At 40.0% G+C, this 18,419-nt stretch overlaps 1 protein-coding gene across 1 annotated transcript; it reads right to left on the bottom strand.

Moving 5' to 3' along the window:
• Positions 1–986: 986 nt before the first annotated feature.
• LOC110298689 (olfactory receptor 5P50) lies at positions 987–2,914 on the bottom strand. Its single transcript, XM_021168085.2, has 2 exons — positions 2,724–2,914; positions 987–1,957 (listed from the first exon to the last, which is right to left on the bottom strand). The coding sequence occupies exon 2, from the start codon at positions 1,929–1,931 to the stop codon at positions 987–989; it is 945 nt and encodes a 314-aa protein (XP_021023744.2). The 5' UTR covers positions 1,932–1,957; positions 2,724–2,914.
• Between the last annotated feature and the right edge of the window lie 15,505 nt (positions 2,915–18,419).

Here is an 18,419-nt window from a genome sequence, read left to right as displayed (position 1 = left end):
GCACAATTTTATAACCAAATGAAGGAGTGCAGAGAAGGAAAATAAATTATTCTCATGCTTCTGGATCCATAAAACGATTGAATCACAGAGTCCCATACTAGAGAAGACCAAGCTGGAAGTCAAAGAAAGGAAAGAGAATGATTAATGAAGTGGTAGCCATCAGTGAATCTAGATAAATTAAGATTCTCAGGAGGATTTGGGGACATGGCTCATGATACAAAGCTAGTTATCAAGTACCAGGCATTGGGCTTTATTCTCAGCACCACAAAGGAAAATGAAGCTATTCAGGAGAGCAGGTAATTCAGGGAGTTTTCACACTTTTTTTTTTTTTTTCATGAGAAGCCTGCTTATTTTCCCAATTCAGAAACCAGGGACTCAGATTAGAATGTTGTGAATCTCACAATACCTATTCCCAGTAATCAACAGTACTCCAGATTATAAACAAAACAAAATAAACAATAAAACCAAACCAAAACTAACCCAGAAACAAACTCTAGGATTTAGGCAAAACACGCATAAAATAAAGCTGAAAACAACTCCAGGAATTTTACTTCTTACTTTCTTTCAAAAATGTATCCTCAGAAACAACTACCCTTACTATGCACATTGCAGGAAAAGTTGAAAACACAGACATCCTTAATTGTTTACATGTTCTATAATTGTAATTTATAGCAGATGACTACTTTTGAAAACAAATTATTGCGAACAGAAATAATTTTCAGGGAATTACTTTTTACAAAAATAATTATTTTATTAATTATGAGGTAATTTAAATAATATATTAAATGTAAGCTACTATGAAAATATGATTTATTACTTAATAAATATCTGAGCATCTACCCTCTGTAGTTGCTTAAAAGCTTCCAAGTGGCTAATTATATATCAGAATATATACTTCAGCCACAGGCATTTAGCTTCTTTTTGTTATTGTGTCTGTCTGTAGAATGTTATTACTATACCACATCCTATAGTATAACAAACATCACTTAAGAGAATATTTTCCTAGCAAGCTGTCTCTTCAGAGCACCCTTAATCTCATTGTTCCTGAGGCTGTAGATGAGGGGGTTCAACATGGGGATCACCACCATGTAGAACACAGACACCACCTTGTTCTGGTCTGTGGAGAAGCTGGACTTGGGCATCACATAAATGAATGTTATGGTCCCATAGAACAGAGTGACTGCAGTGAGGTGGGAAGTGCAGGTGGAGAAGGCCTTCTGTCGACCCTCAGTGGAGTGCATCTTCAGGATGGTGATGAGGATGTAGGTGTAGGAGATGGCTATGACAAACACTGTGACTATAATGACAAAGGCAGAACAAAATGAGGCAGGAACTATGGGGACATTGCTACCTGAACAGGATAGCTCTATCAAAGGAGCCAAATCACAGAAAAAGTGATTGACTCTATTTGGTCCACAGAAGAGAAGAGGAAAGAAGGAGAGAAGAAAGGAGGAAGCATTAAGAAACCCACCAATGTAAGATCCTACAATCAACTGGATGCAGACTTGTGTGGACATTTTGGTGGAATAAAGCAGTGGGTTGCAGATTGCTATAAAACGATCATAAGCCATTGTGGCCAGAAGGAAGCACTCAAGTGTCCCAAAAAAAGCACCTGAGAAAAGCTGGATGGTACACCCAAGATAGGAGATTGTGCTTCTCTCCACCAGGAAGTTGGCAAGCATATTGGGTGTGACAGTAGATGAGTAGCCTACATCAACAGAAGCCAAGTGGCTGAGAAAAAAGTACATGGGGTGATGGAGCTGGGAAGAGACTCTGATGAGAAGGATGGTGCTGAGGTTGCCAGACACAGTCACCAGGTAGATGCACAGAATGATGCTGAAGAGGACGACTTTAAGGACTGGGTCATCTGTTAAACCCACTAAAATGAACTCTGTCACTGTAGTGTGGTTCCCATCCTCCAGGAAAGCCATGAGTTGTAGGTGCTGATAGATTAAGGCTGTGATGGAGAGAGTACAGGAAGAGATATATAAATATGTAGCACCATTCTCATTAACTCATATATGGATACTATCAAATATTTTATATACACATATAATATATAATAATTATATAATATCTAATTGTATATAGTGTATATATAATTTTGTATATAATTGTATGTAATTAAATGTTATTAAATGTGCTCAAAGTGCCTTAAAGACAAGGATTTTATTTATTTTTTATGATTTTTTCCAATTTTTATTAGGTATTTTCTTCATTTACATTTCAAATGCTATCCTGAAAGTCCCCCATACCTTCTCTCCTACCCCTCAACCCCCCGCTCTCCTACTCACCCACACCCACTTCTTGGCCCTGTGTTCCCCAGTACTGGGGCTTATAAAGTTTGGAAGACCAAGGGGCCTCTCTTCCCACTGATGGCCGACTAGGCCATCTTCTGCTACATATGCAGCTAGTGACACAAGTTCTGGGAGTACTGGTTAGTTCATATTGTTGTTGGCCTATAGGGTTGTAGACCCCTTTAGCTAACGACAAGGATTTTAAAAGGTATCATAAGAGGAACAAGGAACAACATCTAAAAGTAGGGTTATATGGTAAAGATTAGAGGAAGTAGTAACATTTCCTGAATGCTTACTAAATTTTCAGACCAGAAGTTAAGTTTCATATACAGAGATATTTTAATTCCCAGAAGATAATATTACATACTTTTATTTATTCTATTTTATTGTCAAGGAAACTGAGCTTGAAAATGTTAAATTACTTACATTAGTTTACACAGGAAGTGGATCGGGATACCAGATTCAGGCAGACTTGAACTCATTTCATTCTTTTTGGAATTGTATTGCAGATGAAACCATCATTCCAGTCAAGTAAACAATAGTCACAAAGAGTAAACAGGATCAGCTGGTTAACCATTCAGCCTCTGTGCACCAGCAATGTGCCTCCTGTGTTGCCTAGCTCACAATGTCTATTGGTAAAGGGAGAACATGTTTTAGAACATAATTTAAACTGAGAAGTCCGATATTTTTCATAGAACCAGGGTGACCTAGAAAGGGAAGTTAAAGTTACAAATAAGGTCACTATTTACAATTTAAAAAACATTTTAATATTTTCAATGCAGCCATAGCTTTCTGAAGCCTTTTGGAATATCATATGACTAATGTTTCAAGTATAACGATTAAGCTTTACTTAACAACCGTAAATCCTTTGTTTTTGTTTTTTTTTTTGTTTTTTGTTTTTTTTTTTTTTTTGTTTTTTTGTTTTTTTGTTTTTTCGAGACAGGGTTTCTCTGTGTAGCCCTGGCTGTCCTGGCACTCACTTTGTAGACCAGGCTGGCCTCGAACTCAGAAATCCGCCTGCCTCTGCCTCCCGAGTGCTGGGATTAAAGGCGTGTGCCACCACGCCCGGCCCGTAAATCCTTTGATCTGCAATTTTTTTTTTTTTTTTTACTTGAAGTATGTTGGAATATAATTTGATTTTTAACGTGGTATGCAGATGATAAAACTTCCAGCCTATAAAGTTAAAAGTGTTGCTGGAGAGATGGCTAAGTGGTTGCGAATACTGCTGTTTTTGCAGAGGATCTAGGTTTACTTCTCAGCATCCACATTTGGAGAGCTCAGCATTGCCTGTGCCTCCAGTTATAGGGGTTCAAGTTACCACTTTGGACTCCTTGGGCACTAGGCACTCACACTGTCACACATACATGCACACCTAAATATACACATAAAATAAGATATACTCAGGCTCACTCACTTATAAGGCAGGTTGAATCTCATCCCTGCCAAGCCCCCCTCTGCCCCACCCTGACAGAGTTTGTCTTTATTTCCTCTTTTTGCCCAAAGTGTTTTTTTTGTTTAGGATGCTGGAGCATCCATACAATCAATAAATGAAGCAAATTGTTCTAAAAGAAACTTATTATTAGGGGATTTTATGACTACTCTTCTGGTCTCTGTAAATTCCATGTATTTAAAACCATTTACTCTTTTAGCCTTATGGCAGAGTGCTAAATTAACATAATTAAAAACCATGTGGATTTTTTGACTTATAGGTAGTAAACTGGTCATGCTGGTTTGTCCATGTGATCTCTACAATGAAAATTTAATTTACCACAGCTAAAGTTATTTTGTTACATAACTTTTGTTATATCTGTACTATTGCTAAAGGATGGCTTTAAATGCACATACTATTTGAAGGAATAGTCCTCTTCAGTGGTAAATGGAAATAAGGCTTATTTATAAAAGCTTAAATCATACCTGTTGAACAAAAGAATCCATTTATCTTATAGCTATATTATTACATGAATGCTATGCCATCTTTTATAAAGTTTGACTGAGGCTTAGTCTCTGAAGGTGTCAGACATTCAAAAGTGAATTCAAATCCAGCAGGGAAAAGGATCAGTCTCAGGTGAATATTGAGTAGTTTAATTCATACCACACTTAATTTTGAAGGATTCTGTCCTTCCTGAAATGTCTACTTTGAAGTAATCAATGATGTATTTTTATTTAATGATTACAGTGAATAAAATACATGTCCCATACCTAAATATTGGTCCTAAGTTTACTTTGTTATTTCAGTTTAGCCCACCAGGCTCAGATGATTGTTTGGTTCCAAACTCAGTTTCACATAGATAGCCCTACAGAAAAACAAGGCAAATACCTGTAAATATGAGAATGGTATTTATACGGAAGAATGATATCTGGTCAAGGTGTGAAAAAATGGGGAGGGAATTTATTATAAACATTGTTCATGTTTGAAATAGTCAAATAATAAAATTTATTAATTAAAAAATGAAAAATTGAAAATATAAGTATGTAATAACTCTTCATTCTATAAATAAATGTTTTTTGATAAATAAAGGGCATTTCACTCTTTTCTTTCTGGGTTTTCAAGACAGGGTTTAACTGTGCAACATCTCTGACTATACTCAAATTCACAGTAATCTGCCTGCCTCTGCCTCCTGAGTGCTGGGATAAAAGAAATCCACCAATGCCACCCAGCTCTTTTGTTTTTTTAGAAATACAGGGATGGAAATAACATTTAAAACACACGCATAATTTTTTATAGCCAAAGGTGGAAAATACATTCTTTCTATTTACATTAAATACTAAAAGTATATTAATGAATAAAGTACTTTCAATGAATTTTAGATTTCAAAGAAAAAGGGAGTAGGGAATAACCAACTTTATAAACACAGAACATGCCAGGGTGAAGAAACGGCCAGTTGGTTAGACACGTGTTTCTCTTGCAGCAGAATGGAATTCTTGCAGCACCCACTTCAGGCAGCTCATAGCTGTCTTTAACTCCAGCTCCAGGGGATCCTATGACGATTTTTCTGACCTCTGTAGGAACCCATCCACACACATGTTATCTTAGTTAGAGTTTCTATTGCTGTGATGAAACACATGACCAAAAAGCAAGTTGTGTAGGAAGGGCTTATTGGACTTACATTTCCACATTGTAGTCTATCACTGAATAAAGTCAGTTTAAGAACTTCAACAGGGCAGGAACCTGGAGGTAGGAACTGATGTAGAGGCCATGAATGGATACTGCTTACTGTCTCCCTCCCCATGACTTGCTCATCCTGATTTCTTATAGAACCTAGGACCACTAGGTCAGGGGTGGCACCACCCACAAGGGGCTGGTCCCTTCCATCAATCACTGATTAAGAAAATGTTCTACAGACTTGCCTACAGCCATATCTTATGCAGGCAATTTTGTAACTGAGGTTCCCTCCTCTCAAATGACTATAGTTTGTGTCAAGTTGACTTAAATCTAGCCAGCACACATCTGAATATATATACAGACACAGATATATACATATACAAAATTAAAATAAGTATTAAAAACAAACAAACAAACCCAGAACATGGTAAGCATAGTGTGGCAGGAACAAGCAAACCAATAGATTCACATGGGAGCTAGAGGGTAATTAGTGCTTGGTTAGGCAGCCTAGTGAGAGAAATCCAAATACAGCAGGTGATATCTGAGTGAGAATGGCAGAGGACTCATTGATGCAAACAAGGGAGAAAAGCCTGACAGACAGAAAAAGCAAATGCAAAGATCCCAGGAACTTCAAGAAATTAAAAATGAGGTTATGGCAAGCCATGCAGAGACTCTGGGCAGGGTAAATGATTGCATTTTACTTTAATAAAACAATGGGGAAGTGATAGAAATATTTTCCAGCAATGCAAAATGGTATAATTTATATATGTGTATTATTATGTGTAAATATAAACTGCCTTAGCTTATGCTTGCCTTCAAACTTCCTTATTCTGCCACAAACATTAAGAGGAAGTTTTCCTGGATATACCCACCATGGCTCACAGTTACTTGCTTTACGGCTTGAACTATGTCCCTCCACATTTTCCTGGCTTCCAGGGTTGCTGATGAAGGCTCTGGGCCTAGTCTGACATGCTTGCCTTTGTTCTTGAGTTCATGTCTGTTCCTTAGAGTATATAATATATATATTTTTCCTGTGTATTTTGACATCTTGTAGTGTAGTATGTTGTGGGAAATCTCTGGTCTATATGACTATTTGGAGTTCTAAATCTCTCCTGTGCTTAAATGTTAGTTTCTCTGTCTAGATTCTGGGAGAATTTACTGTTATAATTTTACTGAATTGATCCTCTGGATTTTTGTTCTTTATTTATCTCATCTTCTTCTTCTAATCCATGGATTCTAGTTTCATTGTTTTGAGTGTATGCTATAGTTCTTGTGGTCACATTAATGTTTTCCTTGTTGCTGTCTGAAAATAGTGTTTCGCTGTCCTACATTTCTGATACTCTTTCCTCTGCTACATCGAGTTTATTTGTGGTGCTTCCTGACAAATTTTTGATTCACTGGCCTTCTCATTTCCAGCATTTCTGCTTTTCTTCTTTTTATTTTTTTATTTCTTAACATAATATTTTTATTGATTCTTTGAGGATTTCACATTATTCACCCTGATCATAGTCTCTTCCTAGTTCTCCCTTGTCCTCCCCTCATCCTTGTTCCCCCAGGAAACAAACAAACAAGGAAAAAATGTCCAATTTGGGTTACTCAGTGGCTTGCCTTCTAGATGGAGCTGAGTCTTTTCTCTCCTACATCCCTGTTGGAAGTAACCTGTAGAGGGTGACACCCCAGCATCCTATCACAGTTTTTAAGAGTTGTTTAATATGGTTTCCTGTCGAGACTGTTACTGTTTTTAGGCAGAGGTTGGGGTAGAGGTAGGCATTGCCACTGGAGTCTTCCATGTTCCCTTTTCTCAATTATGCACCTACCATCATCGATGTCACTGGGAAGGTAGCTTATTTGCTTATCACAGATCATGGAAGCATGGACGATGGGCTTCCACATGGTTTCTGGTGTGAGCACAGACAATGAACAGGGCTCTCAGTCGCAGTAGGTCCAGGCCATGGATAAGCCCTCTAATTCAGCTGGGGTCAGGGACATCAACATGGATTTCAGCTGCAGCATAAAACACAGACATCCACTTGACATTTGATGGCAACATGGGCCATGAACATCAACACAGACCCAGCCGCTGTAGGAGCAAGGGCCCAGACATTTCCCTCTGTGGCAACATGGACATCACCATGGCTTTAGGTGGCAGTGCATGCCACTCAGATCATTATAGACCCCAGTAGCAGGACAGCCCATAAACAACATGGCTTCAGGCTATAGGACAGCCCGTAAACAACATGGCTTCAGGCTATAGGACAGACCATGGACATCCGTGTGGTCTTCAGTAGTAGCACAGGCCATGGAGATCAGCTTTGTTGAAGTTTTCTGTCAGGTTGATAACTTTTTTATCTACAGCGCCAGTGTTCTCATTCATTTTTCTTCTGTTACTGAGTTTTCTGTCAAGATCTGGGGCTGGCGGGGCCTAGAAAACACAGAAGTGGATGCTCACTGTCAGCTATTAGATGGATCACAGAGCTCCCAATGGAGGAGCTAGAGAAAGTACCCAAGGAGCTAAAGGGATCTGCAACCCTATAGGTGGAACAATGTTCTGAACTAACCAGTGCCCCGGAGCTCTTGACTCTAGCTGCCTATGTATCAAAAGATGGCCTAGTCGGCCATCACTGGAAAAAGAGGCCCATTGGACACACAAACTTTATATGCCCCAGTACAGGGGAACGCCAGGGCCAAAAAAATGGGAATGGGTGGGTAGGGAAGTGTGTGTGGGGGGAGGATATGGGGGACTTTTGGGATAGCATTGGAAATGTAATTGAGGAAAATATGTAATAAAAATATTAAAAAAAAGATCTGGGGCTGGATTCATTTGCTTATTAGCATACTCCTCTATCTAAGTCATTAATCATTTTTTTAACCCAGTAAACTTTTTAAAGTCTTCAGCATTTTTTTTATTTTAGTATCTTCAAGTTTAGTGGTTGAAGAGATAAGCTCTCTTAGAGCAATCATGCTACCTTGCTGATCCCTGTCTCTTGTGTTCCTGTGCTACAATTTGTGCATCTTATGATTAAAAAAGTTTTGAGAGGATCTTCTTTCTGAGTGGTATACTCTTAAAGGATCCATGCTCAATAGCACTTTGAGAGAAGAAAATAAACCCCGAAACAGTAACATCATACCTTTCAAGACAAAGAAATACACCTAAAATGGATACAACCTGCTAAGTCAGCACCAATCACCATAAAACAGGAAATGACAAACCACTGTAAAGCCTGCTATGAAGTTAAAAATTATTTATGACATTGGGGGAAATAATAAATGAAGGAGACAGATGAAGGGGGCTGGAAAAGTGGGGAGATAGAGAGGAAATAGGGTTAAACAAAGAAAGGGGAAATGGAAACTTCAATAAAGGAGAAAAGAGCAAGATATTAGTGAAAAGAACAAGAAAAATTTCCAATAATGAAAAACCCCGAGCCAGAGGACAGTGACCTGCCCTGCAGAGAGTGCCATCTTGGCTCCGGGACTCCCCCGAACTTAGTCTGTACAGGTTAGAGTGAGGACCACAGAGGCAGACAGCTTCTGGGACAGGCGGGAGCCACAGAGCCGCTGAGGCAGCACCCTTTTGGGGCCGCAGACATCCGGCACCCTCCCAGTCCGAGGACAGTGACCTGCCCTGCAGGGAGTGCCATCTTGGCTCCGGGACTCCGCCCAACTTAGTCTGTACAGGTTAGAGTGAGGACCACAGAGGCAGACAGCTTCTGGGACAGGCAGGAGCCACAGAGCCGCTGATGCAGCACCCTTTTGGGGCCGCAGACTTCCGGCACCCTCCCAGCTGGAGGACAGTTACCTGCCCTGCAGGGAGCGCCATCCGCCGAACTTAGTCTGTACAGGTCAGAGTGAGGACCACAGAGGCAGACAGCTTCTGGGACAGGCGGGAGCCACAGAGCCGCTGAGGCAGCACCCTTTTGGGGCCGCAGACATCCGGCACCCTCCCAGTCGGAGGACAGTGACCTGCCCTGCAGGGAGCGCCATCTTGGCTCCGGGACTCCGCCGAACTTAGTCTGTACAGGTTAGAGTGAGGACCACAGAGGCAGACAGCTTCTGGGACAGGCGGGAGCCACAGAGCCGCTGAGGCAGCACCCTTTTGGGGCCACAGACATCCGGCACCCTCCTAGTTGGAAGACAGTGGTCAGCCCTGCACAGGAGCCCTCTGCCTCAGGAGCAGGGAGCACATCTTGGATCCAGGACTCCACTGAACTTAGGAACTTAGTCTGCACAGCTGAGAGTGTGCACCACAGAAGCCTACAGCTTCTGTGACCTGCCAAAGCAACACAGCATCTGGGAAAGGTCCTGTTTTCCGCCTTCTTCTTCGGCCAGGAGGAGGTCCAAACGCCAGATAGCTGTACACCTTCCCTTTAAGAGGAAAGCTTGTCAGCAGGGAGTGCTCTAACCACTGAAACTCAGAGGAGAGAGCCTGTCTCCCAGGTCTGCTGACAGAGGATACTCAGAATCACCAGAAGAACAACCTCTGAACAGAGACAACTATAACAACTCCAGAGATTACCAGATGGCGAGAGGTAAAGGTAAGAATCTTACTAACAGAAACCAAGACCACTCACCATCATCAGGACCCAGCACTCCCACTTCGCCCAGTCCAGGGCACCCCAACACACCTGAAAAACTAGACCTGGATTTAAAAGCATATCTCATGATGATGGTAGAGGACATCAAGAAGGACTTTAAAGAACTACAGGAGAACATGGCTAAAGAGTTACAAGTCCTTAAAGAAAAACAGGAAAACACAACCAAACTGGTAGAAGTCCTTAAAGAGAAACAGGAAAACACATCCAATCAGATGATGGAAATGAACAAAACTATACTAGACCTAAAAAGGGAAGTAGACACAATAAAGAAAACCCAAAATGAGGCAACACTGGAGATAGAAACCCTAGGAAAGAAATCTGGAACCATAGATACGAGCATCAGCAACAGAATACAAGAGATGGAAGAGAGAATCTCAGGTGCAGAAGATTCCATAGAGAACATCGGCACAACAATCAAGGAAAATGGAAAATGCAAAAAGATCCTAACTCAAAACATCCAAGAAATACAGGACACAATGAGAAGACCAAACCTACGGATAATAGGAGTGGATGAAAATGAAGATTTTCAACTCAAAGGACCAGCAAACATCTTCAACAAAATTATAGAAGAAAACTTCCCAAATCTAAAGAAAGAGATGCCCATGAACATACAAGAAGCCTACAGAACTCCAAATAGGCTGGACCAGAAAAGAAATACCTCCCGACACATAATAATCAGAACAACAAATGCACTAAATAAAGATAGAATACTAAAAGCAGTAAGAGAAAAAGGCCAAGTAACATATAAAGGCAAGCCTATCATAATTACACCAGATTTTTCACCAGAGACTATGAAAGCCAGAAGATCCTGGACAGATGTTATACAGACATTAAAAGAACACAAATTTCAGCCCAGGCTACTATACCCAGCCAAACTCTCAATTACCATAGATGGAGAAACCAAAGTATTCCACGACAAAACCAAATTCACACATTATCTCTCCACGAATCCAGCCCTTCAAAGGATAATAACAGAAAAAAACCAATACAAGGACAGGAACCACGCCCTAGAAACAACAAGAAGGTAATCCCTCAACAAACCGAAAAGAAGACAGCCACAAGAACAGAATGCCAACTTTAACAACAAAAATAACAGGAAACAACAATTACTTTTCCTTAATATCTCTTAATATCAATGGACTCAACTCCCCGATAAAAAGACATAGACTAACAAACTGGCTACACAATCAAGACCCAACATTTTGCTGCTTACAAGAAACTCATCTCAGAGAAAAAGATAGACACTACCTCAGAATGAAAGGCTGGAAAACAATTTTCCAAGCAAATGGTCTGAAGAAACAAGCTGGAGTAGCCATTCTAATATCAGATAAGATTGACTTCCAACCCAAAGTCATCAAAAAAGACAGGGAGGGGCACTTCATACTCATCAAAGGTAAAATCCTCCAAGAGGAACTATCAATCCTGAATATCTATGCTCCAAATACAAAGGCAGCCTCATTCATTAAAGAAACTTTAGTAAATCTCAAAGCACACATTGCACCTCATACAATAATAGTGGGAGACTTCAACACACCACTTTCACCAATGGACAGATCATGGAAACAGAAACTAAACAGGGACACAGTGAAACTAACAGAAGTTATGGATCAAATGGATCTGGCAGATATCTACAGAACATTTTACCCTAAAACAAAAGGATACACCTTCTTCTCAGCACCTCATGGTACCTTCTCCAAAATTGACCACGTAATTGGGCACAAAACAGGACTCAACAGATACAAAAACATTGAAATTGTCCCATGCATCCTATCAGATCACCATGGACTAAGGCTGATCATCAATAACAAAATAAATAATAGAAAGCCAACATTCACGTGGAAACTGAACAACACTCTTCTCAATGATACCTTGGTCAAGGAAGGAATAAAGAAAGAAATCAAGGACTTTTTAGAGTTCAATGAAAATGAAGCCACAACATACCCAAACTTATGGGACGCAATGAAAGCATTTCTAAGAGGAAAACTCATAGCTCTGAGTGCCTCCAAAAAGAAACTAGAAAGAGCACACATTAGCAGCTTGACAACACACCTAAAAGCACTAGAACAAAAGGAAGCAAATTCACCCAAGAGGAGTAGACGGCAGGAAATAATCAAACTCAGGGGCGAAATCAATCAAGTGGAAACAAGAAGAACTATTCAAAGAATCAACCAATCAAGGAGCTGGTTCTTTGAGAAAATCAACAAGATAGATAAACCCTTAGCCAGACTAACTAGAGGGCACAGGGAAAGTATTCTAATTAACAAAATCAGAAATGAAAAAGGAGACATAACAACAGATCCTGAAGACATCCAAAACACCATCAGATCCTTCTACCAAAGGCTATACTCAACAAAACTGGAGAACCTGGATGAAATGGAGAAGTTCCTAGACAGATACCAGGTACCAAAGTTGAACCAAGATCAGGTTAATGATCTAAACAACCCTATATCCCCCAAAGAAATAGAAGCAGTCATTAATAGTCTCCCAACCAAAAAAAGCCCAGGACCAGATGGGTTTAGTGCAGAGTTCTATCAGACCTTCAAAGAAGATCTAATCCCAGTTCTTCACAAACTATTCCACAAAATAGAAACAGAAGGTACGCTACCCAACTCATTCTATGAAGCCACAATTACTCTGATACCTAAACCACAAAAAGACCCAACAAAGATAGAAAACTTCAGACCAATATCCCTTATGAATATTGATGCAAAAATCCTCAATAAAGTTCTTGCTAACCGAATCCAAGAACACATCAAAACAATCATCCATCCTGACCAAGTAGGTTTCATCCCAGGGATGCAGGGATGGTTCAATATACGGAAATCCATCAACGTAATCCAGTATATAAACAAACTCAAAGACAAAAACCACATGGTCATCTCGTTAGATGCGGAAAAAGCATTTGACAAGATCCAACACCCATTCATGATAAAAGTCTTGGAAAGATCAGGAATTCAAGGCCCATACCTAAACATGATAAAAGCAATCTACAGCAAACCAGTAGCCAACATCAAAGTAAATGGTGAGAAGCTTGAAGCAATCCCTCTAAAATCAGGGACTAGACAAGGCTGTCCACTTTCTCCATACCTATTCAACATTGTACTTGAAGTCCTAGCCAGAGCAATTCGACAACAAAAGGAGATCAAAGGGATACAAATTGGAAAAGATGAAGTCAAAATATCACTCTTTGCAGATGATATGATAGTATATATAAGTGACCCTAAAAATTCCACCAGAGAACTCCTAAGCCTGATAAACAGCTTCGGTGAAGTAGCTGGATATAAAATTAACTCAAACAAATCAATGGCCTTTCTCTACACAAAGAATAAACAGGCTGAGAAAGAAATTAGGGAAACAACACCCTTCTCAATAGTCACAAATAATATAAAATATCTTGGCGTGACTCTAACTAAGGAAGTGAAAGATCTGTATAATAAAAACTTCAAGTCTCTGAAGAAAGAAATTATAGAAGATCTCAGAAGATGGAAAAATCTCCCATGCTCATGGATTGGCAGGATCAACATTGTAAAAATGGCTATCTTGCCAAAAGCAATCTACAGATTCAATGCAATCCCCATCAAAATTCCAAATCAATTCTTCAACGAATTAGAAAGTGCAATCTGCAAATTCATCTGGAATAACAAACAACCTAGGATAGCAAAAACTCTTCTCAAGGATAAAAGAACCTCTGGTGGAATCACCATGCCGGACCTAAAGCTCTACTACAGAGCAATTGTGATAAAAACTGCATGGTACTGGTATAGTGACAGACAAATAGACCAATGGAATAGAATTGAAGACCCAGAAATGAACCCACACACCTACGGTCACTTGATCTTCGACAAGGGAGCTAAAAACATCCAGTGGAAGAAAGACAGCATTTTCAACAAATGGTGCTGGCACAACTGGTTGTTAACATGTAGAAGAATGCGAATCGATCCATTCCTATCTCCTTGTACTAAGGTCAAGTCTAAGTGGATCAAGGAACTTCACATAAAACCAGAGACACTGAAACTTATAGAGGAGAAAGTGGGGAAAAGCCTTGAAGATATGGGCACAGGGGAAAAATTCCTGAATAGAACAGTAATGGCTTGTGCTGTAAGATCGAGAATTGACAAATGGGACCTCATGAAACTACAAAGCTTCTGCAAGGCTAAAGACACCATCAATAAGACAAAAAAACCACCAACAGATTGGGAAAGGATCTTCACCTATCCTAAATCAGACAAGGGACTAATATCCAATATATATAAAGAACTCAAGAAGGTGGACTCCAGAAAGTCAAATAACCCCATTAAAAAATGGGGCTCAGAACTGAACAAAGAATTCTCACCTGAGGAATACCGAATGGCAGAGAAGCACCTGAAAAAATGTTCAACATCCTTAATCATCAGGGAAATGCAAATCAAAACAACCCTGAGATTCCACCTCACACCAGTCAGAATGGCTAAGATCAAAAATTCAGGTGACAGCAGATGCTGGCGAGGATGTGGAGAAAGAGGAACACTTCTCCATTGTTGGTGGGATTGCAAGCTTGTACAACCACTCTGGAAATCAGTCTGGCGGTTCCTCAGAAAATTGGACATAGTACTACCGGAGGATCCAGCAATACCTCTTCTGGGCATATATCCAGAAGATGTCCCAACCGGTAAGAAGGACACATGCTCCACTATGTTCATAGCAGCCCTATTTATAATAGCCAGAAGCTGGAAAGAACCCAGATGTCCCTCAACAGAGGAATGGATACAGAAATTATGGTACATTTACACAATGGAGTACTACTCAGCTATTAAAAAGAATGAATTTATGAAATTCCTAGCCAAATGGATGGACCTGGAGGTCATCATCTTGAGTGAGGTAACACAATCACAAAGGAACTCACACAATATGTATTCACTGATAAGTGGATATTAGCCCAAAACTTAGGATACCCAAGATATAAGATACAATTTGCTAAACGCATGAAACTCAAGAAGAATGAAGACCAAAATGTGGACACTGTGCCCCTTCTTAGAATTGGGAACAAAACACCCAGGGAAGGAGTTACAGAGACAAAGTTCGGAGCTGTGATGAAAGGATGGACCATCTAGAGACTGCCGTATCCAGGGATCCATCCCATAATCAGCTTCTAAACGCTGACACCATTGCATACACTAGCAAGATTTTGCTGAAAGGACCCAAAGATAGCTGTCTCTTGTGAGACTATGCAGGGGCCTAGCAAACACAGGAGTGGATGCTCACAGTCAGCTATTGGATGGATCACAGGGCTCCCAATGGAGAAGCTAGAGAAAGTACCCAAGGAGCTAAAGGGATCTGCAACCCTATAGTTGGAACAACATGATGAACTAACCAGTACCCCGGAGCTCTTGTCTCTAGCTGCATATGTATCGAAAGATGGCCTAGTCGGCCATCACTGGAAAGAGAGGCCCATTGGACTTGCAAACTTTATATGCCCCAATATAGGGGAATGCCAGGGCCAAAAGAATGGGAATGGGAGGGTAGGGAAGTGGGGGGCGGTATGGGGGACTTTTGGGATAGCATTGGAAATGTAATTGAGGAAAATATGTAAAAAAAAAAAACAGTGAAAAAAAAAAAAAAAGAAAAACCCCTCAGAACTCATATCAGAGAAAAGTAAGAGTATAAATGAAAGAAATAAAAAGATGCATTTAAAAGAAAACAAAGTAACGTCAAAATAGGACTAAAATCTGTGGTGGGGGAAGAAAGGAAACAGTGGCAAACAAAACAAAACAAAATATAACAAAACAAAAATTAGGAAAGAAAGTAAATTACCCTATGTTAAAAAACCTAGTTCAAAATAACTTTATGGGGACCTGCAACCCTATAGGTGGTACAACATTATGAACTAACCAGTACTCCGGAGCTCTTGACTCTAGCTGCATATGTATCAAAAGATGGCCTAGTCGGCCATCACTGGAAAGAGAGACCCATTGGACACACAAACTTTATATGCCCCAGTACAGGGGAACGCCAGGGCCAAAAAAAAAAAAAAAAAAAAAAAAAAAAAGGGAACGGGTGGGTAGGGAAATGGGGGAGAAGGGGGAGGGTATGGGGGACTTTTGGGATAGCATTGGAAATGTAATTGAGGAAAATACGTAATAAAATATATTAAAAAATAACTTTATGAAGGGAAATGGCACAAAAATATAAAGTTCAAAAACGAAATGAAGTATAAATGCTGCTAAAAGAGTGGTAAGAAGCAAAAAGGAGTAATAAACCTAAGAAGCTCATGCTGCTCTGGCAGAGGACCCAAGTTTCATTCCTGGTACCCAGAGGGCAGACCACAATTGCCTATAACTGCAACTCCAAGAGATCCAAATAACCATTTCTGGCCTCTGCAGCTACCTGCATATGTGAGTGCATTTACACAGGTGCTCACATAAATAAAAATAAATTAAAAATGAGGAAAATTAGAATTGGTGTTCTAATAAGCCTGCTCAAAAGACATGAAGTCCAGCTATTTTATTTATAAGCAAAATGCCTAGACTGGGCAGACTTAGGGCTATTCTAACTCATTCCCCAGCTATAAAGCCCCATGTTACTCTTTCTCCTGGCCACATAGTTATGGTCCATGGAGGCTTTCTCCTCTCTGTCCATCCTCCTTTCTCTCTCTACCTGCAACTTCCTCTCGAACTCCAGTCCTGCCTTACTTCCTCCACTGTCCAATCACAGGCTCTAGACTTTTATTGACCAGTTAAATTGGGGAGAAGATTCACAAGGTATCACTTGACTATGTGAGCATCTATTCACTGGGGACAACCACATCTTGAGGAACCAGTTTTAGCATTAGGATACAAGCAACATCAGACTGACCCCACTACAGGATGCAGTGTTTTTGCAGTTTTTGGGCTCTCAAATGCTGGAAAATGTTTGTGAAGTGCCTGGTGGCTGATTCTAGGCTCTTGACTTTCCTACTGTTTATGAGCTCCAGAGGCTGCCTTGAATAGGTGTCTGAGGTCCTACCAAGCTGTCTTCACTTTGCTAACTTTCTTTGGTACCAGAGACCTCTGCTGGCCACAAACAGATTTGTAGTATATAGACTGGACAGGTTCTCCCACACTCTGAGATCATAAGCCCCTGGGGTGGCTAATATCATAGCTAGGAATGTCTTCCACATGAATTGGGGATTTATAAGCCATCACAGAATTGGGATTGGAATATTCAGGGGACATGTTTTCATGCTTTCAAGATCTCTTATGTCTTAATTATCCTTATGCAGCAGTGCAGTTGTGGGTATCCCAGAGTACTATTGAAACAGCAGTGTTACCAGGCTCTATGGCAATAAGCAGCAGATGCTGATCCACCTTCGAGCTGTAGTCTCAGTGGTACTGAGCTCTAAGGTGACCCTGAGTTGATGATATCTGCTGTGGGCTTTTGAGAGTTAGGCTATATTTATACATGTTTCTTCCCAATCTAAACCTGCCACCTGTATTCTTCCCTCTATATTTTTGGGCTTGTCAGTGTCTACCCTTTCCTGCTCTCTGTCTTCTCCCTGGCCTTCCTTCACTCTGGGGCTATGGAATTTGAAACTGTGACTCTCATATCTCTGGTTATTTTCTATTCTCAGTCCCTTAGGGTAGCCTATTTTTCAATGATGGGTTCATTTTCAATGTGGTACCTGGCCTAACCACTGAGTCATATAGGGTGATGAAATGGAGTTGCTATTGTTTTTTAACCTCTCTAATGGAAGAATCACAGTGTAACTTAACAAAACTAATGGATTTTCAGCTGGTGAGGGTAATAGTCTTGTCTTGAGGTCTGGACTATCTGTGCTTTCCTTGAGATCTGTTAAACAATAGCAGAAATAATCACTATTATTAAACCGTAGATGGCAATCACTTTGTTTATTCAGTAAATGATAATTTGTACTTACACTGTGCCAGGACTTATTCTGAGCATGATACATCTATCAACTCATCTCTTTGTTACAAGACCATGAAATGGCTGTATTACTAATATTAACTTGCAAGTAAATAATCTGTGGCCAAAGGGGAGACAGTAATTAATACAGTAGGAGTCCAGCATGGTGTCTTTTATTCTATTTTATATTATTTTAATTAATTTTTTAAATAGTAATCACAGTCTGAACTTTAACGTAAATAAACAGATAAGTAAATGCTAGAAAGATCACAGGTGGCAAGAAAGGAACTTGGAGGTCCATTGTTATAACAGGTCTCAAGCTTCCACTTAATTGGTTTAGAAGTGCTTAAAAGTAAGAATTAGAATAAAGACATGGAAGACTGGGGCTTTAACTCGTGGTAGAGTTCTTGCTTAGCATGTATAAATTCATAACTTGAAAAGTATATATTATATTTTAAAGATTAAACAAGCAGGCAAAGAGTGTACAGTAGATTTGAAATGGCTACTACTATATGAAACCTTTACAATTCATTTTGAAATAGAGTAGAT

Source organism: Mus caroli, unplaced genomic scaffold (assembly GCF_978045245.1).
Source record: "Mus caroli unplaced genomic scaffold, Mus_caroli_1 scaffold_8, whole genome shotgun sequence".
Lineage (NCBI taxonomy): Eukaryota > Metazoa > Chordata > Mammalia > Rodentia > Muridae > Mus > Mus caroli.
This window is presented reverse-complemented; position numbering and strand designations above follow the sequence as displayed.